Here is a 25,627-nt window from a genome sequence, read left to right on the forward strand (position 1 = left end):
TGAAACGCTACCAGTTCAGACCAGTTTGGTTGAACTGGTAGCGATGGCGGTGGGTGGTTTGGAGAACCGGTAGCGACAGAAGCATGAGACTCCGCCCACCCACTTAGTCGTCGTTACTTCCTGGTTTTAACCAGGAAGCAACCTGCTTTTTACCCTCTGCGCATGCGCAGAAGGGTTTGTGCATGCACAGAGGGTATGCACAAACACACAGCACGTGCACTTCCGAACTGATAGGGAAGGTAAATAGATTTCATCCTTGCTGTGGACATAGTACATTTGGATTTTAGTAAGGCATTCAACAAAGTAGACCACAACATACTTGGTAAAAATGTGAGTTAGACCGCATCAATAATAGGGAGATTTGTAACTGGCTGACAAATTGCATTTAACAAGTATTCCTAAATGGTACTACATCTACATGGAGAAAAGCAGCGGGGTACCACAACTTTCCATCTTAGGCCCAATCCTCTTCAATAGCGTCATAAATTACTTAGATGAGGGAATAGAAAGGGAACTCATCAGATTTGCAGACAACACTAAAATGGCAGGAATAGCCAATATCCCATGTGACAAGCTCAGGATCCAAATGGATCTTGACAGACATGAACACTTCAACTTCAATGTAGAGAAAAATAAGATTTTACATTTAGGCAAGAAAAATCAAATGTATAAGTACAGATTAGTTGAAACCTGACTCAAAAATAGTAACTGTTAGAGGCATCTTGGAATCCTGGTGGATAATCACTTAAATATGAGCCAACATGGGGCCATAGCAGCCCAAAAGGTAATACAATCCTTGGTGGCATCATGTCAAGTATTAGTATAAATAATATTAAATAGTATAGTATAAATAATATAAATACTAATACTTATAAAATCTTAGTAAGACCACATCTGGAATACTGCTTCCAGTTTTGGTCACCACATTATAAAATTAATATGGAGATTTTTTAAAAAAAGAATCCATAGAAAAGCAACTAAAACATGAACAGTATGGCTAGTCTAGAGAAAAGAAGGAGTAAGAGTGACATGATAGCAGTGTTCCAATATTTCAGGGGATGCTAGTCAGGCTTACTTTCCAAAGCACCAGAAGGGAAAACAAGAAACAATGGATGGAAATTAATCGAGAGAAGAAATCTAGAACTAAGAAAATTCCTAACACAGAACAATTAACCAGTTAAAGAGGTTGCCTCCAGAGCTTCTGGGTGCTTCATTACTAGAGGCTTTTAAGAAGAGATTGGACAGCCTTTGGACTGCATATCAATATTATAAGTTGACTTTGTAAAAAATATACAAATAGAATGAGATTATTGCCTTATACATTGTAAGCCGCTCAGAGTCTTCGGAGAAGGGCGGGATATAAATGTAAACAAAAAAAGAAAAAGAAAATTACAGAATAAAGGACTTCTCTATGACTACAATATATAATGTATAAACATAGATGCTGACCTTCATCCTCAAAATATGAGTTAACCCACCTACCTATCAGTATTTTCTGCGTATCCATATATGCACATTATGAGTAATACTAACTAGATTTCTATGGGATATAAGTGAACAAAATACAGTTGTAAAGAAAAGTTCTAACTACACCATATTGAACCAGCAAAAGAAATAAAGTAGCCTATAACCTTTACCTTTAAATGTTAAACTATATACCACTTGGTTATGTAAAACAGTGGGTGACTGTAGAGGCTTCTTTGATCCATTTTAAAGTAACATCTAAGTGTGTATTATGGATATAGTGCGGCTATAAAAGGGGCAGGGCTTGCATTGTTATACAGCTTTCATCTTTCTTGCTCCCGCTGCAGAATACCCAGATGGAAATTCATTAATGCACAGTGATTTTTACATGCATGTTGGATTTCTCCAGCTGTACTGCCAAGCTCTCCAAAAATTTTCATCAAAAGGGAATCCAGTACTTTATTCATTGTTTTGGATTCCTGAAAACAGTGCTAGTAAGGGAAGGCATCATTTAGAAGCTGTGTTGGGTTCTCATTCTTAAAGTTTTCTTTCTTGTGGCATTTGGTGAAGGATCTAGAGAAAGTTTACCTATTTTAATGTTGGGTCTGAGTAGATTAGAAAGAAAAGAAACATGGTTTGAAAATTTAAAACCAGTGGTTTGAGTTGTCCCAAAGGTGTTTTATAAGCTTAATTGATAAATGAAAGTCAAGTTCATGTATAATGAAATTAATAACTTAGATTGTAAGTCTAATTAAGAATAAACTCATTCCTGATTCTAGATGGTATTCATCTCAGAAATCTTAAAGATGAAATGGAAATTGTGGAACTAACAAAAATAGGCAACTTTTTACAAAATCTGCATCTAATTGAGAAATGACCAATGCAACTCCCCCCTGTTTAATTTCAAGGATTGAAATTAAACAGGCTACTTAACAATATATGGCTGAATTAATTGGAGAGACTGCGTATTAGGCACTTTCTTCAATATATCCAATGATCATAGAACTTCAATTCTTCATCAGCCTGAAGAGGCAATCTTTCTTTTCTGGTTTTAATCTCCACTCATGTAGACATATTGAGGGCATTGCATGTTGTTTATGACTCCGAAGTTCAGAACTGCCACATTCTTTTGTCTCTTGGTAAGATAAAGGCATCCAGTTTCTGGTACAAATGATGCTTGACTCCATACATCTTATGCTTTCAGTTGAAATAAATAGCTAGCAGGGGGTTTTCTAGAACCATTTGAAAACAAGTTCTTGGTGATTGTTTACTCTTGTGCTTCCTGAGGAAAAGCTCTATGCTTTTTATCAGCTTTGCTTGGGTCCAGTTCTGGTTGCCCAAAGAAGTCAGGTAGTGAATTCATATTCTTAACTTATAATATCAATCAATATTTCTCCAGGCACCTTCTCCCAAACTAAAGCATACATCTTACTCCTCAACCTGACTGCCTTTACACTGTCAACTTGATAAAATCCATGTACTACCAGGCAGACTGCTAAATAGTGATCAAATATTTAGGGAATGTAATTTGCTATTTGCCTCAAATATTCTCTACACATTTGATTCCATTGATTATAATTACAGTTACTTTCTGATTTTCTTGAACACACATTATAGTTTTTAATTAATGTTCAACTTCAACCAAAGTGGTGCTGTGGGAGATCCTAGTTTGTAACACTTCTATTATGCTGCATAAAACATAATAGAAGGGTTATAAATTTGGTGTTAATAGTGTGTTTTCTAGATACTAAGAAATATGAGGCTAAATACTATTGTGAATTTTCAATATTAATTTTCTCTTGGGGAGAATAATTATAAGTGGGTTGGTTAATTTCTCAGAATGAAGAAATAATATATCAATTAGCAAGACAGGTATGTGTCTGGAAACATTTGTTGCAGTTTATAAAAAGCATATGCAAGAAGGAATTCTGAGGCTAATGAAAAAAATGTAATATAGTTTAATAGAATATTTTAATTGCTGAAAGAGTATAATTAATATAATTAATATTGTACAGATTATATAAAAGCTACTGAATATGACCAAAATAAGATAGGAAAGCCAATATAAACAATAATGAAGGAACTCATTTTAAAAATCCAACAAAAACTTTTTTGTTTTATTTGTCTTGTGCTTCATAAAATCTGAAATTTTGATTAATAACAGTTGTCTATATCTTTCAGCAAAGTTACTTCTTAGGAAAAGAACAGATGAGGAACAGAATGGGACAACTGAACATGGCTGCCTTAACACTCTCATTTCTTCTTGGGTACTCTACTGTAACATAACATAACATAATAACAGAGTTGGAAGGGACCTTGGAGGTCTTCTAGTCCAACCCCCTGCCCAGGCAGGAAACCCTACACCATTTCAGTCAGATGGTTATCCAACATTTTCTTAAAAATTTCCAGTGTTGGAGTATTCACAACTTCTGCAGGCAAGTCGTTCCACTTATTGATTGTTCTAACTGTCAGGAAATTTCTCCTTAGTTCTAAGTTGCTTCTCTCCTTGATTAGTTTCCACCCATTGCTTCTTGTTCTACCCTCAGATGCTTTGGAGAATAGTTTGACTCCCTCTTCTTTGTGGCAACCCCTGAGATATTGGAACACTGCTATCGTGTCTCCCCTAGTCCTTCTTCTCATTAAACTAGACATACTGAGTTCCTGCAACCGTTCTTCATATGTTTTAGTCTCCAGTTCCCTAATCAGCTTTGTTGCTCTTCTCTGCACTCTTTCTAGAGTCCATGACTGGCCCAAAACGGGCATTCTGACTCTGCCGACTCCTTCCCAGCGCTCCTCTCCTATCATTAGTCCGCCAATGCTCTTTCCCCAACCCTTCATTCAGGCCAACACACATCTGGGTAGCCAATCCACATGCCAAAAAGTTGGCAGCCTCAGGCACAGGGAGGTGGGGACATTGCTTTGATGTGCACACAAGGAGAGGAGACAAAAATGCATCCGGTGGGGGAAGAGTGGTCAGGGGAAGGGTTTTTCCTTTCCCATCCCCACCCCCGCCCCAGCATAATGACTAGGTTAATAATAAGCTGATCTGCCTTTGCAGCATGGCTGCAAAATACTGCAAGGCCAATATTTACTTCCAAATATTAATGAGAAACAGCAATGCTGAAACATCGTTCCTTCAAACAGCAGACCTTTAAAGGGAAAATCTTGTAATCACAGGGAGACAAGAGACCTAATCTCCCTCCAAACTGGCTCTCTTTACAGCCCTCGAAGTGATTTACATACACACAAACAGAAACACATGCAAGACTAAAGGCCTTCACACCAGGGGTGAAATCCAGCGGGTTCTGACAGGTTCTGGAGAACTGATAGTGGAAATTTTGAGCAGTTCGGAGAACCGGTAGCGGGAATTTTGAGTAGTTCAGAGAACCGACAAATACCACCTCTGGCTGGGAATGGAGATTTTGCAATATCCTTCCGTCAAGACTGGGGTGGGAATGGAGATTTTGCAGTATCCTTTCCCTGGAGTGGGGTGGGAATGGAGATTTTGCAGTGTCTTTCCACTGCCACACCCACCAAGCCACACCACACCACGCCTACAGAATCGGTAGTAAAAAAAATTGGATCTCACCACTGCTTCACACCCCAAAAACTATAACAACGGGGGAGAAAGAGTATTTTTGTCTTATAGTCAAGAAGTGAGAAATTTGAATCTGGTCCTGCCACAGGTTGGGTGAAAGGAGGAGATCAAGGTCGTCCCAAAACTGAAAGAACATAAGAGAACCCCTCCCCCTTTCTTCCCTCCCCCTTTGGTTTGCCATGATCTATCTTAAACCCATGCTGGCATTTAACTATAACTTTGTTTCTAGATGTTCGTAGATCTGTTTTTTTGATTATCTTTTCCAGTATCTTCCCAGATATTGAGGTTAGCCTGATTGGTCTGTAGTTTCCTGTGTCTGTTTTTATTCCTTTTTTGAAGATGGGATGGCCCATCAGCTTTTTTCCAATCTTCAGGTTTCAAGATTTGAAAATCATCTGGATTCTGGATCCTGGTGTGAAAGCTATGGTACAGTGGTTCTGAGATAACATCTGCCAGCTTCTTCAGAACTCCGGGATTTAATCCATCAGGTCACGGTGATTTATATTAATCAAGTTCATTTTCTTGCTTATTTTAATTTTTACTTCTAGCCTGTTTTTACAGTTATGTTTTTGGTAGGTTGGCTATAATTTCTTTTTGCATGAAGACTGATGCAAAAGAGTTAAGCAGCTCTGCTTTCTCTCTGTTGCCTGTTACTTCTTGCCATCTTCTCTCTTTAGTGAGCTGATGGATTCCTTCATTTTTTCTTGTTATTTATATGTTGAAAAAAACTTCTTTATTATTATCTTTGACTTTCGTTGCAAGTTTTTGTTCATTCTGCGCTTTTGCTTTCCTCTTTGCTATCTGCTGATACTCAGCCTTAGTTCTGTGTCCCTGTTTCCAGTTTTTGTACTTGTCTTTTTGTCTTTCAGTTTATCAGAGAGATCTTTGTACAGCCATGCTTGGATTTCTTATTTTTCTTTTTCAGTGGTATTCAGATGGGCTTTTATGATTGTATTTTTCATATGATTCCATACTTCTTGAATTGTTTTCCTTTTTAGGATTTTCATCCACGGAATTTTTCTTAGGCTTATGTTAAAATTAGCTCTTTTGAAATTTAAGACACTGGCTGGATTGTGTTCTATTACTTGTGTTTCCATTATATTGAGTTCCAATAGGATGTGGACACTCTTGCTCGAAGTTCCAGCAACTTTGACCTCCTCTATCATTTCTCAGTTAGTAAGAATTAGGTTCAGTATAACTTTTCCTCTATTTCCTTCCTCTACCTTTTGGATGACAAAGTTGTCGGCTAGGTTGGTTAGGAATCTAACTGATCTCACACTTACTGCTGTTTATCTACCACTTGATATCAGGGCAGTTAAAATTTCCCATTACTACTGTGATATATTTCCTAAATGCATTTGTTAATCGGTCAGCAAAAAGTTCATCTATTTCTTCTGCTTGATGGGTGGCTTGTACTAATTTACTTGGACTTCAGTAAAGCATTTGATAAAGTAGACCATAACCTACTACTAGATAAAGTAGAAAAATGTGGGTTAGACAGCACCACCACCAGATGGATTCGTAATTGGCTGACCAACCGCACTCAACGTGTAGTCCTCAACGGAACTACATCCACATGGAGGGAAGTATGCAGTGGAGTACCCCAAGGCTCTGTTTTAGGCCCAGTACTCTTCAACATCTTCATCAATGACTTGGACGAGGGGATAGATGGGGAACTCATCAAATTTGCAGATGACACCAAGCTGGCAGGAATAGCCAACACTCCAGAAGATAGGCTCAAGTTACAGAAAGATCTTGACAGACTTGAACATTGGGCGCTATCTAACAAAATGAAATTCAACAGTGAAAAAAGTAAGGTTCTACATTTAGGCCAAAAACAAAATGCACCAGTACCGTATATGTGGTACCTTGCTCAATAGTAGTACCTGTGAGAGGGATCTTGGAGTCCTAGTGGATAACCATTTAGATATGAGCCAGCAGTGTGCAGCAGCTGTTAAAAAAGCCAACACAGTTCTGGGCTGCATAAACAGAGGCTAGAATCAAGATCACGTGAAGTGTTAGTGCCACTTTATAATGCCTTGGTAAGGCCACACTTGGAATATTGCATCCAGTTTTGGTCGCCACGATGTAAAAAAGATGTTGAGACTCTAGAAAGAGTGCAGAGAAGAGCAACAAAGATGATTAGGGGACTGGAGGATAAAACATATGAAGAACGGTTGCAGGAACTGGGTATGTCTAGTTTAACAAAAAGAAGGACTAGGGGAGACATGATAGCTGTGTTCCAATATCTCAGGGGCTGCCACAAAGAAGAGGGAGTCAGGCTGTTCACCAAAGCACCTGAGGGTAGAACAAGAAGCAATGGGTGGAAACTGGTCAAAGAAAGAAGCAACTTAGAACTAAGGAGAAATTTCCTGACAGTTAGAACAATTAATAAGTGGAACGACTTGCCTTCAGAAGTTGTGAATGCTCCAACACTGGAAATTTTTAAGAAAATGTTGGATAACCATCTGACTGAGATGGTATAGGGTTTCCTGCCTGGGCAGGGGGTTGGACTAGAAGGCCTCCAAGGTCCCTTCCAACTCTGATGTTATGTTATGTTATGTTATGTTATATGGCTATATCAGTGTCATGCTTTTTTCTTTTATATTGACCCATATGGATTCTAGGAGGTGTATTTCTGTAGAGATGTAGTAATCTTGTATATATAATGCAACTTCGCCTCTTCTTTTGTTAGATCTGTTTCTTTTGTATCCTTCCATCGGTACATTCCTGTCATGAGTTTCATCCCACCAAGTTTCTGTAATGGCAACTATATCATATCTGCCTTCATGTACTAGTACTTCAAGTTCACCCTGTTTGTTCCCTAAACTTTAAGCGTTTATGTATAGGCATTTGAGACTTGGGTATGTTTCTTGTTGAAGAGACCTATACTATTTTGGACAAATGACTGTCCAATCTCCTGTCAAAAACATCCAGGATTAGGGCATCCTCTGAAATCAAGCCGTTCCATTTGTTAACTGCTTATACTGTCAGGAGTTCTGGGAGTTCTGAGTTCTCCTCGGATGAAAGTAAAAAATGAAATGTCAGCTTGTTAGTGTAAAATATATATATATATGTATGTGTGTATATATAATGTGTGTGTGTGTGTGTATTAAGGATTATATAAAGATAGTCCACAAAAATATTTAAAAATATTGTTAAAATATTGTCATCTCTGATCATTTTTAATCCAAAAAGAGGATAGAGTGATAATTGAAGCACAGAACAATAAATTTTACTATCAGGGCAATAAAGTTTATGATCTAGGCCATGATGGCAAACCCATGGCATGTGTGCCGGAAATGACACACAGAGCCATTTCCCGGGCATGCGGGATTATCGCCCGTTGCCCTTCCGGTTCTGGAGCTCCAGCCAGCTGGGTTTCATGCACACCGGCAGGCTGGAAACTGGAAGAGCAGCCACCAATTGCAAATTTGCACTCCAGGAAGATGACCTTACTGTTTCCAGAGTGTGCATGCACACCAGCCAGCTGGTCTGGTTTTTGGTGCACATGCGTGTGCTAAGACCAACAACAGGCGTGCATGCCAAAAGACACAGAGAAGGAATCCTGGGGGGGGGTCACTCCTAAGGGAGCAGAGCAAGGTAAGCTGGGGCTTCCCTCCCTCCCTGCCCTTACATCTTCTTGTGTGGCACCTGGCAGTCTGGACCAGCAGCCGGTGAGGGCGGGATGGTCACGGTGAGCTGCCTGCACAGATGACCCTGTGGATTGGTCTCCTCCCCACTGAGAGTTGCTGTTCCCTGGCTGATGGCTGTGCTCTTGATCCCGCCGGGGAAGCTTTGAATGCACAGCTTGCCTGGGCTCCTTCCCACTGGGAGATGCCATTTCCTGGCTGATGGCCACACTCTCTGTCCTGCCATGGAAGCTTAGAATGCGTGGTTTGCCTGGGCTCCTTCCCGCTGGGAGCCGCTGTTCCCTGGCCAATGGCCGTGCTCTTGGCCCTGCTGGGGAAGCTCTGAATGCACGGCTTGCCTGGGCTCTTCCCACTGGGAGCTGCAGGGGACTGGGATTGGCTGCGCCCACTGCTGCCTTAGTGAAAAGCCCAAAGAGGGGCATCCCAGACGTGCGTGCTGCCCTCAGCACATCCCCAACCCCTGCCTGCCACCACCGCTGTCGCCGCACCTTGTCTGCTTCCCTAGCTGCTCTTCTCTAAGTGAACGCTCGGCAGCCAGGAAAACCAGGAGCCGCCGCTTTCACCCTGCCCGGCACCAGAGATCTGCTCAGTTCATGGAAATCATGTGGCGGCCCTTGAAACTTCAGGAGAAACTGGCTGCGAAACCAGGAGGCAGCCTTTGGCGGAGCCAGCCCAATGGGGAACTGAAAAGAGAGGGGCTTTTCCCATTTTCTGCCCCACTTGCGGGCTGTGGGGTTTGGGATGGCTCTAGAGACGGAATTCATTTGGCTAAATGATTGGGCAACTCCAAAGCTTCCTGCTAAATGTGTTTGTTCTCTCACCCATCTTTTTTCCCCATTTAAAAGGGCCGTGCTTATAGTGGGGAGAGATCTGACTAAAGAGCTGTGCTTGTGGAGAACAGGAGGTAGAAACCGAGAACAAATCCTCTTCCCCACTGGGAGCTCAGCTGATGCTATTAAAGAGCTGTTAATAAAGACTAATCCTTATAAATTCTTACAAATATGCAGAGAAAATGAAAAAAAACCAAACCAGATTTCCACCTTCCAGAGAACAAAAAGATTTTAATCCATGAAGATAAGGTGGAAGGAGTGACTTAAACTTAATGAGTTAACTGGAATTAGGATGGATTATTCTGTGCTTGATATGGGCAACTAAAAGTTAGTTTTAAGCCAAAATTTGAAAATTTAATTTTTTACATATATATAATGCTTCAGTAATTCTTAAAGTAGGCAAAAGATATTGAAAATATATTTGAGAGTACCTATATTAAGAGAAAGTTAAAGACAATTATGTACCAGTTTAAAGAAAAACTCTGTGTTAAAAAGGATGTTAATAAAAGAAAAAAATATTCTATAAAGGGAGTTTGGAGGGAGGGATCTAAATATAATACTTAAGTTTAAAGCTTGTATGTTAAGTTAAAGAAAAATATGTATTAGAAAGTTTTGATTTTAAAAAAATGAAAAAGTTTAGTACTTTGAAAGGAAAAAAAGGTGAAAAAAGAGGGGTTCCCCCGTTTTTTTTTTCAGTAAGGTCAAAGAATTTGAAATAATACAATGAATTTTATAAATAAAAATGGTTACAATTCACAAAGATTATTAGGTGGAAATAGAAATACACATTATGTCCATAGCAAGAAGATAAAGCAGAAATTATTAAATTGATAGTTTTATTCAAAGAGGAAAATATGTTTTTATTTGGATATCATTTCTGGATTTTTTGCTTGTGAAGGTAAAAAAAAATGAAACGTTGACTTTTGTTTTGTTGACCAAAGATTTGCTGTTATAGGAATGGCTATATATTATATATTAGTTATATATTAGTGTGTAAAAGAAAAAAGTTGAAGCTGGAATGTGTTTATCTTGTACTGTGCTAAGAAGAGTCAGAAGTCAATGCTCCTTTTCTTTCTTTCCCTTTGTATCTCACATCTTTTCCTCACTCCCCTTCCTTCCCTATTTTTTCTTCTCTTCTTTGTATTTGATATAATAAAATAAAACCTTAATAAATGGAAAAGGAGGTAATTTGTGGCCCATAACAGATCATTACACTGTTTTTGCAATCTTCTGAACCCTCCCAAGTATTCCAGGGTGAGCAAGATAAATATCTTTTTATTTTTGTTCCATTTTGAGTTTTGAAAAGATTTAATGAATAAAAAGGCACATAAGAGCCATGGTGGCATAGTGGTTAGAATGCAGTATTACAGACTACTTCTGCTGACTGCCAGCTGCCTACAATTTGGCAATTCAATTCTCACCGGCTCAAGGTTGACTCATCCTTCCATCCTTCCAAGGTCGGTAAAATGAGGATCCAGATTGTTGGGGGCAATATGCTGATTCTGTAAATCACTTAGGGCTGTAAAGCACTAATGGGATAGTATATAAGTCTATTGCTATTCCTATTCCTATTCGATCTTGTAATATCTTAAATCTATTCCCTCACTTAAGAGGCCATAACCATTTAAATATTAGATATATTTTCTTATTTGGAGGGATTTATGGGCATATGAGACTTTTAAGCTTGTATAATATTTAAGTCATCCATTTTGATTCTTAAGCTTTCAAGAATTCCATCACAAAAGTTTGCAAAATATTGGTCTTACCTACATTAGCTAGATGTTCAGACTGAATTTGGCATTTTTATCCACCTATTGAGTCCTTTCCAAGGACTTGTTATAGACACCTGATGACGTTTTGTGGTATTAAAGGTATCTCAGGATGTAAGTTGTTCCAAGTGAAGCTGCCTTTTGCAATTGACTGATGGTGAATTTGTCAGTGTCAATGGTGTTCAAATTCTGCTTTAGTTGTTTTGTGATTGCACCCAAGGTGTCTATTACTAGTGATACTACGTTTATCTTCTTTTGCCATACTAATTCTATTTCTATTTGCAGGTCTTTGTATTTTGTTATCTTCTCTAGTTCCTTCTCTTCTACTTTGTTGTCTCCATGTCTATTATCCAGACTATTTTGTCTTTCTTATCAATGGTTATTAAATCTGGCATGTTATATGGGAGGTGCCTGTCTGTTAGAATTCTGCCTCAGAGCCTTTTAACTTCTTCATTTTCTATTATTTTCTCTATTTTATAGTCCTACCAGTTCTTGCTTGTAAACAAATGCATTTCTTGCAAATCATTCAATGCAGTATTGTTGCTACTTTGTCATTCTGTTGTTTGTAATCAGTCTGTGCAAGCTCCTTGCAGCAACTAACCAGACAATTCGCTGTTTTTTTCAGCTCTTTGCAGAGATGGTACTTACTATCTGTTGCTTTTTTCTGAATTCTGGCTTTGTATAAGTTTATTCTTAAAGCTTGATCTTGTGCAGCCAGAATTAACCCGTCTCTATCTTCAACTTTCTTGCTCTTAGACATTGCCAGGTCGTTAGTATCTGCATTACTGTTATTTTTTTTTAATGTACAGGTAGTCCTCCACTTACAACAGTTCATTTAGTGACTATTCCAAGTTATGACACTGAAAAAAAAGTGACTTACAACCATTTTTTACAGTTGCAACCATTGCAGCATCCCCATGGTCATGTGATTTATATTTGGATGCTTGACAACTGACTCACATTTATGATGGTTGCAGGGTCCCGGGGTCATATGATCATCTTTTGCAACATTCTGATGAGCAGTCAAGGGGGAAACCAGATTCGCTTAACAAACATGTTACTAAGTCAAGGAGTACCTTTTGTAGCCATGCATTATTTTACCTTCCCATGCCTCTTTTCTGCTCTTCATTCGGTCCTTCTTGTAGGCCATTTTGGTCTCTCCAGTATTCAGCAAACCTTCCTCATATACTAGCATCAGTGCATTTTCTTCACTGTTTTTCATGTATTCTTCCAATGTCCTTTTTAAATATTATGTTTTAATTATTATTTTTATTTTTTAAAATTTTTGTCAGATGATGAACATCTGTTTATCCCAAGCATGTTTAAACTCAAGTTACTGATGATTAACCCATTACTTCTGCTGGAAGTCGGTTCCAAACTTCCACCATTCTTTCTTGATTTAATACTTTCTAACATTACTTTTGAACTTCCCTCCTGTAAGGTTGAGGTTATGCCTGTGTTCTTGATTTTTGCCTAATATTGAAGTACTGCCTTCTAAAACCTTATTCACACCCTTAATATGTTTAAAGTTTTCAATCATGTCACCCTTTCCCTTCCGGCCTGTACATTTTCAGTTCCTCTCTCCTGACCCTCAGGCTTGCCGCCATTTTTGTTGCCTACCTCTAGACTCACTCAATCTTATCAATATCTTTTTTAAAATGAGGTCTCCAGAACTGAACACAGTATTCCAAATGGAGTCTTGACTAAAGCCCTATATAGCAGGATCTTCTTTTTCTTGCTGGTTATACCACTAGTGATTTATCCCAGCATTTTGTTTGTTTTCCACAGCAACCTGGCCACATTATTTTTTCATTTAGCATTAATATGCTATGAGTGTGCATCTAAATCTTTTTCTTCTATTGTACTGTCTAACCCTGTAATCCCAATATTTGTCACAACATTATATACAAGCACATAACTGAAAGGAAACAATAGGACAGGAACGGTAGGCACTTCTATGCATATACTCTTATCAGAGGATTCTTTACCTTAAGTGCATGATCTTACATTTAGAAACACTGAGTTGCAGTTTCCACATTTTTGAACAATTTTCCAGCAATGCCAAATTGTTATGGTTACTCCTAGGAATCTGTCTACTAGTGCAGGGGTCACCAACCTTTCAGACCTCAGGGATCACTAAAATTCTAGTTTTAAATCCCACGGACCACTAATATGATTTTTTTTAAGAGATATATAGTATTTAGTGCAATATAAAAATGCAAATAATTTTTCTGCAGACCACCAAAATTTTCTCACGGACCACTAGTGGGCCATGGACCACTGGTTGGTGACCACTGCATTAGTGTCCTTTAGTATGGTAGTCCATGCTTGAATCTTCCTTTTGACTTCAGGAATCCTCTGAAAGATTTTCTTTGTGTTTGCCTATCTTTTTCAGAGTATTTGCAGAGATTGGCCTAATATTATTTTCTGTCGCTTCTTACAGCTCTGAAACTCTTAAGGAACTCTTTAGTTCCTTTTTGAGATTTCTTTCTTTCTTGCCTTTGTGTTCTCTTCTTGGCAACAGTTTGTTCTGACATCTAGTTTGCTTTCCTTTGATTCCCCGCCCACCCCCATTTTTTGCAGTTTCTTCTTAACATTCATAATGATTTTTAAAAGTTTATTTCTCTAATTCTTTATTAATGAGGTTAGGGATCAGAGCAATTCCTGATATTTTTCTTGACACTGTAGATTTATATGAAGGAATTAATAATGAAACTGCATTTAGTATCTGCATTATGATGTCGTTCCATCTAAAAAGTTAGCAGGAAAAAACAAATGTATGCTTAATATTGAGGTTCAGTCTGTGGCAGGAACATATTATATGGCAGGACAGCTCCAACTTTCCTTAGCAATTAATGGTGATGAGCTTCTGGACTAAGAGGCCTCTGAACTACCAAGAAGGCTCTATATAGCCAACTGCTATCACCTTTGAAGATGCCAGTCATAGTTGCTGGTGAAACTTTTAGGATATCCAATAAGCTTAGACTCTGGCTCTTAGCCTGGAAGCTCATGACCATAAAAGCCTCCATCAACATACAGTATAGTATACTTTCCAGAAATCTTTATCCTGGGCACTAAAGGATTACTGTCAAATAGATTGCAATGTAATTATCTAAGAGAACATTCATTTTATAAGGTATCTAATTAATGAGCCTCCCATTCACTCATATAGACAAGACACAGCAGCCCTTTCCTCTCCAACATTGAACCAGAGACCCTATACTTATTCCAGATCTGAGAAATGGGCAGGAAAGTACATATTAACTACAAAACACAGCCCTTGAGATGAGAGAATGGGAAGAAGAAACTTGTTTGGGCATACCCAGCAGGTTCTTTTCAGCCCCACCATCCTCATGTGGAGAGGGGGGGGCTCATTTGTCTGGAGACAAAAAGAGAGAAAAGGAAGGTAATATATGAAAGGAAGCATCAACTAAATAATTAATCTAAAGGAGGATAAAAAAGAAGGTTACCTGAAAGAGAGAGAAAGATACGCTGTTGACAGGTGAAAGTAAGATGGAAACTGGAACAAACCAAATGGTTTTGGTAAGCTAGTTTTCAGAAGCAGAAAGCTTGTGCAGGAGAACTATGGTAGAAATTTTTACTATGGTAAAAATTGGACTTCTTTAGAACCAGAGGTGAAGGTATAACTTGAAGTCAAGAAAACATTCAAAGAGCAGAGCAAATGTCTGCTTGGGTAAGAACAACTGTAGATAATATGTGAAAAGAGCTCAACTAAGTGTTCCCGGGCTCGAGAAGGTGCCAAACAGATTGAAATCCATAAGAACTGGAGATTAGTCAAAGTATACTAGCAGAAGTGAGCTGAGAAAATCTGTCCTCTAAAAATAGAAGTTCTAGGTCAAGATATTTTGCTAGATTTTAGCAGAGGCTTTTTTTTAATGGATGAATATTAAAATGGCTTTTATCCATACCTGCAGTAGTAATGCAGTTGACTGGGCAATGCTTAGTCTATTACAGATTTTTACTAATAACTTTTTTTTATCAGGGGAGCGAAACATCAGAACAGAAAGGTGAAGCAGTACCTCATTTTCTTCTGTTTTTTAAGTTGTCATCTGTTTATTTAAAAGATAAACAGAATTTATCGATCGATCGATCGATCTACCTACCTGCCTATTATTGGAATTCATCAGATTTGCAAATGATACTGGCAGGAATAGCCAACACCCTAAAATATAGTCTCAAGATCCGTTTGGGTCTCAGCAGACTTGAATGTTGGGCCATATCTAACAAAATAAGATTCAGTGTGGCGAAAAATACGGTTTTAATATTTAGACAAGAAAAACCAGATGTATTGGTACAGATTAGGTGAAACCTAGCTCAATAGCAATAACTGTGAGACGGATCTTGGGAGTGCTAATGGGCAATTGTTTAAATGTGAACCAGCAGAGTGTGGCAGCAGTCAAATAAGCCAATGCAATCCTAGGTTGCATTGATAGAGCAATATAATCAAGATCACATGAAATATTAGTGCCACTTTATAAGGCCTTAGTATTCACACTTAGAATACTGCATTCAGGGTTGGTCACCATATTATAAAAAAGATGTTGAGACTCCGGAAAGAGTGCAGGGAAGAACAACAAAGATGATTTGGTGGCTGGAGGCTAAAACATAGAAACAACAGTTGCAAGAATTGGATATCTCTAGTTTAGTGAAAAGAAGGGCTAGGGATAACATGAGAGCAGTGTTCTAATATTTGAGAGGCTGCCACAAAGAAGAGAGAGTCAACCTATTTTCTAAAGGACAGAAGGAAAGACAATAAACGATGGATGGAAACTAATCAAGAAGAGAAGCAACATAGAGCTAAGGTGAAATTTCCTAACAGAGAACAATTAACCAATGAAATGCCTTGGCTTCAGAATTTGTGGGTGTTCCTTAACTGGAGGCTTTTAAGACAGCCACGTGTCTGGAATGGTATATGGTCTCTGCTTTAGCAGGAGCTTGGACCAGAAGGTTTTCAAGGTCCCTTCCAACTCTGTTATTCTGTTGTTGTTGTTATTATATTAGGGAATTGACACATTGGATCAATATTGTATTAGCTGTGTCTTCTAGTGACCTGTGTTTTCTAGTGGAAAATGATCAAATCCTGTTTTGAGCATGCTAATAATTTTATATTTACTAAAGAGGAAGAAAACCTTGAATTTAAGATGATTCTCCCCCTCGGGAAGATAATACAAAAATTACCTGTTGCTATTATTCCATTCTTTTAACATAATCTTCGAATTTATACAGTAAATTGTTTGTAAAATTTGTATCATTGTTTTATCATGAAAATACAATAAATAAGAAACACCTTAGAATGTTCAAAAATATTCAAAATACTGAATGTAAATTTATTTATGAAACAAACAGTTATGAGCAAGCTAATTAATAAGCAAATTCAAAAACAAATATTTTCCACTTCTTTGTCAAGAGCTGAGGTATATTTGAAAAATGCTATTTCTCACTGGAATGATATCAATTCTTTAACTTTGAAATTGAAAAGAAATACTAGTTCTACAGGTTTAACTGTTTTAATAACAGTAAATTATTTGCGATATTTTGGAAAGATGCCTAAATTAATTAAATGCTTAAAAATGCTTAATTGGGTTTCATTTAAAAATGCCATTTTTATAGAACAAGAGCTGGCAGGATTTCGCAGAATTTAGTAATTTTCTAACATAAGAACTTTAGTATTTTTCATTCTGTGTCTTGAACTCTTGAAAATGATGTTATGGGAGCACTTGGCTTGAAAATGACTGACAATCTGCCTTTTCACAAATCACATGTTAGCGGGAATGCCACATGTCATGTTATGTACTTTACAGTTGAAACAGGATATGTTTTGTCAGATATTATTTGCCTATCAGGAAAAGTAATTTCAACTAAGTTAAAATAGAAAAAACATAAATTATGTGATTTATTCATATGCATTAAATGCTTAACCACAGAAAATACATGACTTATATTTCTAGACTACTGATGGGAGACTAAATTTCTTGTAACAGAATATAAAAATTATCCAGCAGATTATGAAGTAGTCCAGTTGCTCTCAGATTACTGTATATTCATGCCAGTATATGTCAATAGTAAAGAAATATTGGCACATATTATGTGTATATTTCTGCGCAGATAAAAATTACTAAAGTCAATAACAAATGTTCTGTTGCATTAATAGGTAAGCACCTCACTCCTTGCAGATTTAAGTGGTTATAATAATATCTATTTTTTACCTTTTCTATGCCTATTGTTGTTTCTTCATAAAAATAGTCTATATAATATAACAAACATTATTTATTTTATGCATGGTCAGATATGCAAGAAGACAGTCAACCATTTATGTTACTTTAATTAGTATCATCTATATAAAACATTAAATTTAAACTAATGGCACTGTAGAAATAATATAATCTGTGAGTCTATTGTAAAGTACTCACTTGGAAATATAACACTTACAATGACATAAATATTTTAAGTGCAAATGTTGACATATATATTTCTCCCTATCAAAAACAAAATATCTGATGCCTACTTAATCTTCAACAAAATTATCCTTTGTAATTGACTCTTGTTTTTCACCAAATCATCTGGTGGATTTAAATATTTTATAAAAATATCCTGATTCCCTAGATTAGTAGATCTAAATTTGCTTGCATTCATGTCTGGTACACATAGCTTGTCGTTCAATTCTCCAAGTAATTTCTTCGTAAGTACAGTGGCATATAGTACATTCATCTGTCTTCACTTCTCGACCTGCTGGGATAACCATGGTCTCAGCAAAGCAATTGGGCCCTAAAACAAAAGAAAAAGAAGTGTTTCATATGACCCTGATTCCATGAGATTGGCTGGCATATATATAGGTGAACTGAAATCCCTTCCATGTCCAAAATTTCACTATGTGCCCTAAAGTAGATAGGTTTTTCTGCTTGATCTATATCAGAAGGTTGCAAGGATGGATACGCTGTACACTAAAATACTAATGAAATTATTTCTACATATGATTCTGGATGAGGTGTCTCCAAGTGTATATTAGTTTTCCATATATTTCCCCGTTGAAAAGATGCAAGCAACAGTATGCTAGCTTGCAAGATCATCTCTAGTTTAGAAATCCTAACTTGAGTACAACAGTGTGAAAAGTAGGCTTTCATTGACATACTGGTCTAAATAATCACTTAATTGATAACCTAGTCTATTCTTTATCTTATTAAAAATATCATATGAAAGCTTAACTAACCACAGCAGCATCAATGATCATTATCCATGCCCTTGCTTCTTGATGATCAGAGCATATGAAATACTATGACTGTGTAAGAGAAATAAATGGTGGATAACATGAATTAATAAAGAGAAAGACATTTTTGAAATTAAGCAAAAGGAAAATGATATAAGAAATCTGAAGGTAGTTATGTCTTATGAATTAATGCTTTCCAGGAAATGGTGATAAATGAAAAACTAAAAATAAGTTTTGGGGAAAATTGGGCAAATTTATGTAGACATTTTTACCCAAAAATACGAAAAAGTACAGAAATTGAGATTTAAGAAAGAAAGAAAAGAGAGAGAGAAACTGCAGAAAATTTTAAAAAGAGAAAAGGAAAGCTATTTTAAAAATGACTTCGGATCTTTAGCATAGTTACAAATGAACTTAGTATCATTCTATCCTCAAGATTACGTTACATTATGGCTTCTTCCCATAGTTAATCCTTTTCAATCGGCAAATCCAAAAATCATCAAATCATTTCTGTTCACTTTCAGCAAAAAAGTTCACAAAAGGTTTCTGATGTTTTATAAAGGACATACAATATTATTTCTGGTCAAAATTCTTTTCTCTTATTCTGATATCCTTAGCTTAATGTTAAGACGTTTCCTTAGAAACTGGTTTCTTGTCTTCTTCCTGAAAAAGTCCACAGTGTATTTCTTAGTACAAGTCTTAACTTTTCATTCTTCTGTGTTAATTCTGTATAACTTTACTCCTACACCCATATTTCTCATTCTGAAAAAACATTTAGGGCCTCAACATCACTACCCTTTTTCTATCTTCACTAGATAGTTCTTTAGCTATTCACAGTGTCAAGTAAAATCTTTTTTGTTTTAAATCCAGTAATGTCACATTGTCTAAATCTTTTTTCATTTCTTGAATCATTGTTTCTGTCTCGCCTCGTTTATATTGCAGATACTTCAAATTTATATTGAATTTTTCCTTTATTCTGTATTTCTAAATCTATTTCCCTTCTTCCTTCAAATAAAATCAAATCTCTCTGAATAGATTCAATCAATGATACTACAGCTGCCACAATAATGTTGTTGTTGGTAAAATGGGCAATTATATAAATTTTATTGGTAAATAAATATTATTTTCAGATTTGTGCATCATCTTTCATACAGTCTCTGGGAAAATTCAGGTTTGCTCAGTTGACAGTCCTTTCCTTCTTTCTTTTATTTCTTTCCCAATATTAACCATTTTTCTCCTTAAACTTGTAATTCAAAAAGTTAAAGCAACAAAAATGTCACTTCTTTTCTTAACTCTTTATATCCAGCTCTCCATCATTCTATTGTCACATTTCACTCATCTTTTTAAGAAAATCCACCAATTAGCCCTCTTAAGAAAGTTAAACAGTCTATTTTCCCAGGAAGATACTTGTTTAATTAAAATCAAGTACTTTAAAATAACTAATATTCCAAATATTCCTTAACCCATTTTAAATTTTATAATTCAAACTTTTAACAAGTTTCTTTTTTATTATTTTGCAGTTCAGCAGTTTGAGTCTCACCAGCTCAAGGTTGACTCAGCTTTCCATACTTCTGAGGTCGGTAAAATGAGGACCCATATTGTTGGAGGAAATATACTGACATTTGTAAACCACTCAGAGAGAGCTGTAAAGCACTGTGAAGCAGTATGTAAGTCCAAGTGCTATTGCTAAGTGCTATCTTTCTTGGATTTTCAGAATACAGAATAATAGAATCAGAAGGGACATTGCAGTTCTTCTACTCCAGTTCCCTTTTCAAGGGAAGGGGAGATGCTATACCATTCCAGACAAATAACTATCTAATGGCTTCTTAAAAATGTCCCTTTCTAGAGACAAGCCACTGCACTGGTTAATTTTTTCACTCTCAGGAAATTTCTCTTTACTTTTATGTTGATTCTCTCCCTGATAAGTTTCCGTCTGTTACTTTGTGTCTTGCCCTCAGGTGCTTTGAAAAATAGGATGATACCCTCTTCTCTGTGACAGCCATTCAGATATTGGAGGACTGCTATGGTGTCACCCTTAATCCTCTTTGTTAAACTAGAAGTACCAAGTTCTTGTAACTGTCAGATATTTCAATCTCCAGTCCCCTACTCATTGTTGCTTTTCTCTGTACATTTTCTAGAGTCTCAACATTTTTTGGGTGTATATCATGGTGACTAAAACTGGATACAGTATTCCAAATGTGGTTTTACCAAAGCAGTATAAAGCAGTAGTAACACGTCACCTGATCTTGATACTATCCCTGCTGATGCAGCCTAAGACTGCATGGCTTTTTTGGCAGCTGCGGTTCACTGTTGGCTCATACTTAAGTTGCTGTCCACTGGAATTCCCAGATCCCTGTCACAGTTATTCCTGTTGAGCTTATAATAAAGCAAGGGAATATTAAGGCTAGCTCTTTATCTTCACAAGGTTTTTAAAATAAATATAATATTGAAACCGTAAGTTTTCTTAGAGCTGTTAGATAAAGAAAGAAAATTTGGAACATATTATTTATGTTGACAGTATTGATTATCCTGTATGCACAAAAATGTAAGGACACATCAATTCCCACAATGGAAGAATGGATGGAAAATGTGATGTAGGTGGCAAAGATGGCAAAATTGACTGTTTTAATTAAAGAACTTACTCAGTTTTGTTTGTACTTGAAAACCACTTCTGGGACTTTATGCTCGAAACAGAAAAAAAATATGAAACTTTGTTTTTAAGGCTTCGACGATTAGATTAACTCTGTTGTTACAGAAATGACTTGTATCTAGAAGAATTGTAAAGCAAAAAGTTGAGGCTGTAACTTTATTTTGTACTCTACGGCACTAAAAAAGGCCACATCACTGTTTTTTTCTTTCTTTTTCCCCCCTCACACTCTCACCCACCTTTGTTCTTTCCTTTCTGATCTTTGTTTCGATTTGAATATTTTAATAAACTTCAATTAAAAAAGGGGGAAGGGAAAGACAGGCTCTGTCTGAGGCTGGGGGCTCAAAATTTCTTTCTCAGCCTCTAGTAGTGTACTTGAGGTTTGTCCATAGATTTCCTAGAATCTGCTGGTTTCCTTGTGAGAAGCAGCACACACACAATAATATTTTGGCTTCTCCCTGTATGGAGTCACACATCCCTCAGTCTTCACTTCAGTTTTGTCTCCATTCTTTGAAGACCTGTTAGCTTACAATTTTCCCCAACCAGAAATCCCAATATAACTGTTAAGGTCAGATGCAACATACAAGGGTTTCTTACAAAGCCAGTTACAGGTGCAAAATGATGAAACGGGTGCATTCTGGCCACTTTGTCTTTCAAGCTTTATATCCGTGGCATGATGAAATGTATAAACGATTCAAATGTTAATCCCTGCTGCTTTATGGAAATGCTGCTGCAGTGCCATAGGCAGGATGGTGGACTAGAAGACTTCCAAAGTTCCTTCCAGTCCTTTGATTCTATGGTTCTTCCCAGAACATCAATAGGCCTTAAAAAAAAAAAAAAAAACCTCCGACGCTGCAACAGTGATAATCTGCCAATAAACTATTTATTAAAACCATGAAATTTGCCAGAGGATGCTGCTCTGTTCATAGTATGTTAATGGTCACAAGGCAGACTTCAAATATTTCGGAATAGCAATGCATGCCACTGGTTCAAGGAAAGCTCACTACAGATTTGCCATTGTCAACTGGACAAAAGAGGACTATAAGGGGCGTGCATAAGAGCACAAAAGTGCCTACCGTTCCTGTCCTATTGTTCCCTTTCATTATATCAAATTAACATAGTTGTATACTTTTGCTCATATATATGTTTTTCTTTTATGATGTGTTGTTGTTTTATGTCGATGTTTGTGTATACTGTTGTGACAAATGAAATTTTTAAAAAAATTTCCCAATGCTATTATATTTTTCACTTCAAGAGAGGATCCCAGCCATGTGTAAGACTTTCAGGCTAAGACATTAGCCCCACTCTTCTTTTGGCCCTCCAGCTTCTTTCACTGCCTAGGAGTGAATATCCTGCTGGGTCGCAAATACTTATTTATGACTGAAACAGGCTTGATAAAAGTTGAGGCAGGACTGTGTCATGTTTCCATAAACTTTTGGCAAAGCTTAACTTTTACCTTCAAGCACCCTTGATTCTCCAGGACAACTTTCAAGCTATCTGCATTAAAGCTATTTAAACTCCTAAGTCTAGGTTTCTCAATATCTTTGGTTCTCAAGAATGGAATGATCAGGTGAAACAAACCCTGAAGCAGAGTATCAAGGATATTGGCATCAGGAAGATCTAGGGAATGCTTCATTCGCAAACAATAGATAATCCTAATTTAGCAACTGCCTCATGAAGCAGTTTGCAAATATGACAATAATAAACAATAGTAAAAAAAAAAATTTTCAACTAAAATGTGCACTTACATAAAATTTTCTGCACCTGACAACACATGCCACGAGAGTGGAAGTATTGTTGACATTACTGCACAAGAGAATTTAATCTAGTGTCTTCACAGTCTTTCATTCACATGGTTTGCTTAATGACCATGTTGCTTGGTGACTGTTTTGCCTGAATTAGTTGCAGTTGCTAAACCAGAACTACCTGTATTCATTCTTGTTGGCTATCTCACAAAGCTAGAAACACCTAGTCATCAGAAAGCTTGGTCTCTCATCCAGTGCCTTGTTATTTCATCTAAATGGAAAATAGAGAAAGGGAGCATTGGATGAAACACTATCCTTTTGATTCTGGAGACATGGAAATCACAAAACTTACTCTTCTTTTATAAAGACATTTAACCAGATTCATCCTTTCTTTGATCAACAGATATCCTGATTGTTCAGATGCTGATTACAGATGAAGTACCATTTATTACAGCACATATGACTAGAATTTGTGCAGCAGCATATAAAATCCAATTGCTCTTAAAAAGCTAAGTTCTTGCTACATAGATGTATTTTATGTAATTTGAGATATTATCAACTTTTATGTAATTTTAGATATCACTTTACATAAATTTTAGGTAACGTATTTTTATAATTTTAGATGTTATCATTATTTTAAATAATCTTAGATACTATATCACTTATAACCTAGACAGATCATATCTTTTGGACTTTATTCAGATTATTTTATAGATATATTTTAATTTGATTTACTGATTTCTTAGGATAAATTTAGAAGAGCTCACAAATCACTCAGACACATTTCTTGTACTGGTCTAAGACTAACAAACCAGTTAACATGTTATACCAAAAGTACATATATTAAATATTTGGCTGACACCTAAGAATTAAATTGGAGAGATAGATTGTTAAAGATAACGATTAGGTAGAGAAAGGAAATAAGTACATAAATGTTTCTTTTCAGTAATCTATGAAGAGATTCGAAGAGGCAAAAAGAGTCTGTACTCTAGGGCAGTGGTTCTCAACCTTTATAGTGCTGCGACCCCTTTAATACAATTCCCCACAATGTGGCGACCCCAATCATAAAATTATTTTCGTTTTGAATTTATCGCACCTGAAGCTGTATTGGCTAGCAATCTGAACTGCTTGCGATTGTCTTGAGGACAGAGGCATTAAAGTGGAGACTCCTATTAAGTTTATCGCGCCTGAAGCCAGATTAGGCTAGCGATTGGGAGTGATTGCAGCTGGCTTGAGAGGGAGACATCAGAGCAAAGATTTCTCTCTTTTTTAATTCATTGCGCCTGAAGCCGAATTCGGCTAGCGATTTGAAAAGCCTGCAGCTGGCTTGTGGAGTCAACTATTGGAGCGCAATTCTTCGACTCGCAAGTATACTTCCCATATTTCCGATGGTCTTAGGCGACCCCTTGCAAATCATCATTCGACCCCCAACAGGATCCCGACCCACAGGTTGAGAACCGCTGCTCTAGGGTTTAGTAAGTGCCTTATATCAGTATTTCTCAACCTTGAAAATGTGTGGACTTAAACTCCCAGAATTCCGTAGCAAAGAAAGCTGGCTGGGAAATTCTTAGAGTTGAAGTCCATATACCCAAGTTTAAGAAACATCGCCTTGTATTATATATTTGTAACACCTTCCCATTAAAAAAAATGATTTTTCCCCATTTAAAAAAATGATTTTTGAGTGAGGCCTCTTTAATAAAATTTGGACCTAATCCAAATTTCAAGAAGGAAATTTGAATTTTCCATTTAAAATGGTTGAAAATTAACAAGCAACTATTGAAATGAAATTTGCAAGATTAAATATCAAATGAATATGCTTAAGAGGGTGGTTCCATTAAACCTGAAGTGAAATTTGAAGTATTATTTAAGGGAACCAATGCTAACATTTTGGTTTCTTTGTGGAATTGAATAAAATGTATAGCCAAAGTTGCTTTCCTGAATGCAGCTACTGAAATACATGAAAAAACATCCAAACTCAAAGCACCTTGTCTCTACCTCTTCTGAATGGAAACACTGTGATTTAAAAAAAAATTCCTTGTATGTGGAAGATGCTTTATTTATCATCTATTTTTAAAACATATTATGTTATGTTATTACATTATTTTGGAGATGTCTGACCAAAATAATACCAAAAATGAGGATTAAATATAAAGTTTATAAAAAAGCTTGATCCTATCGTCTGCTATTTTCAATTGCTTTCTCAATTGTCCTTAACACACTGACTGTCTTTTTGTTTGCAGCTGTTTTTAGACAGCTCAACACAAGACATCTAAGACATCTTCTTAGCATTCCTAACCCACTTAGATTCCAAGGCAGCATAAGTACAGCTGAGGTCTATTTTTTTCCCCAGTCTGATTTGCAGTGAATCTCATTAGCTGATACTTACTTTTATGTGGTTAAAGAAACCAACAGAATAGAAAGTTACTTCAAAAATATTACTATAATTATTTGAAGAGTTGGAAAGTGGAATCTGAATCTGAAATCAATTGAATTTGAATGGGAAAAGGTTTGTAAAGAGGAAAGAAGTTACTAAAAAATTGAATCTATAGGGCACTTTACAAAAGTCCAACAAATTAATGATAAAAGTGGATATTTTAAGAAGCTAAAAAAACAACAGAATATAACATATTTGGAAGGGACCTTGAGGTCTTCTGGTCTAATCACCTGCTTAAACAGGAGAACCTATACCACTTCAGATG

The 25,627-nt window shown here is 36.7% G+C and overlaps 1 protein-coding gene across 1 annotated transcript in view; it reads right to left on the reverse strand.

Annotated features, from left to right (window-relative positions):
* Positions 1-16,799: 16,799 nt before the first annotated feature.
* VWC2 (von Willebrand factor C domain containing 2) overlaps positions 16,800-25,627 on the reverse strand; it is a 42,658-nt gene continuing 33,830 nt past the window's right edge. Inside the window, exon 3 of the mRNA XM_058183377.1 lies at positions 16,800-18,100. Within this exon, the coding sequence (XP_058039360.1) occupies positions 17,949-18,100 (152 nt within the window). The 3' untranslated portion in view covers positions 16,800-17,948. The remainder of the gene's footprint in view (positions 18,101-25,627) is intronic.

This window comes from Ahaetulla prasina, chromosome 4, assembly GCF_028640845.1.
Source record: "Ahaetulla prasina isolate Xishuangbanna chromosome 4, ASM2864084v1, whole genome shotgun sequence".
NCBI classification, from domain to species: domain Eukaryota; kingdom Metazoa; phylum Chordata; class Lepidosauria; order Squamata; family Colubridae; genus Ahaetulla; species Ahaetulla prasina.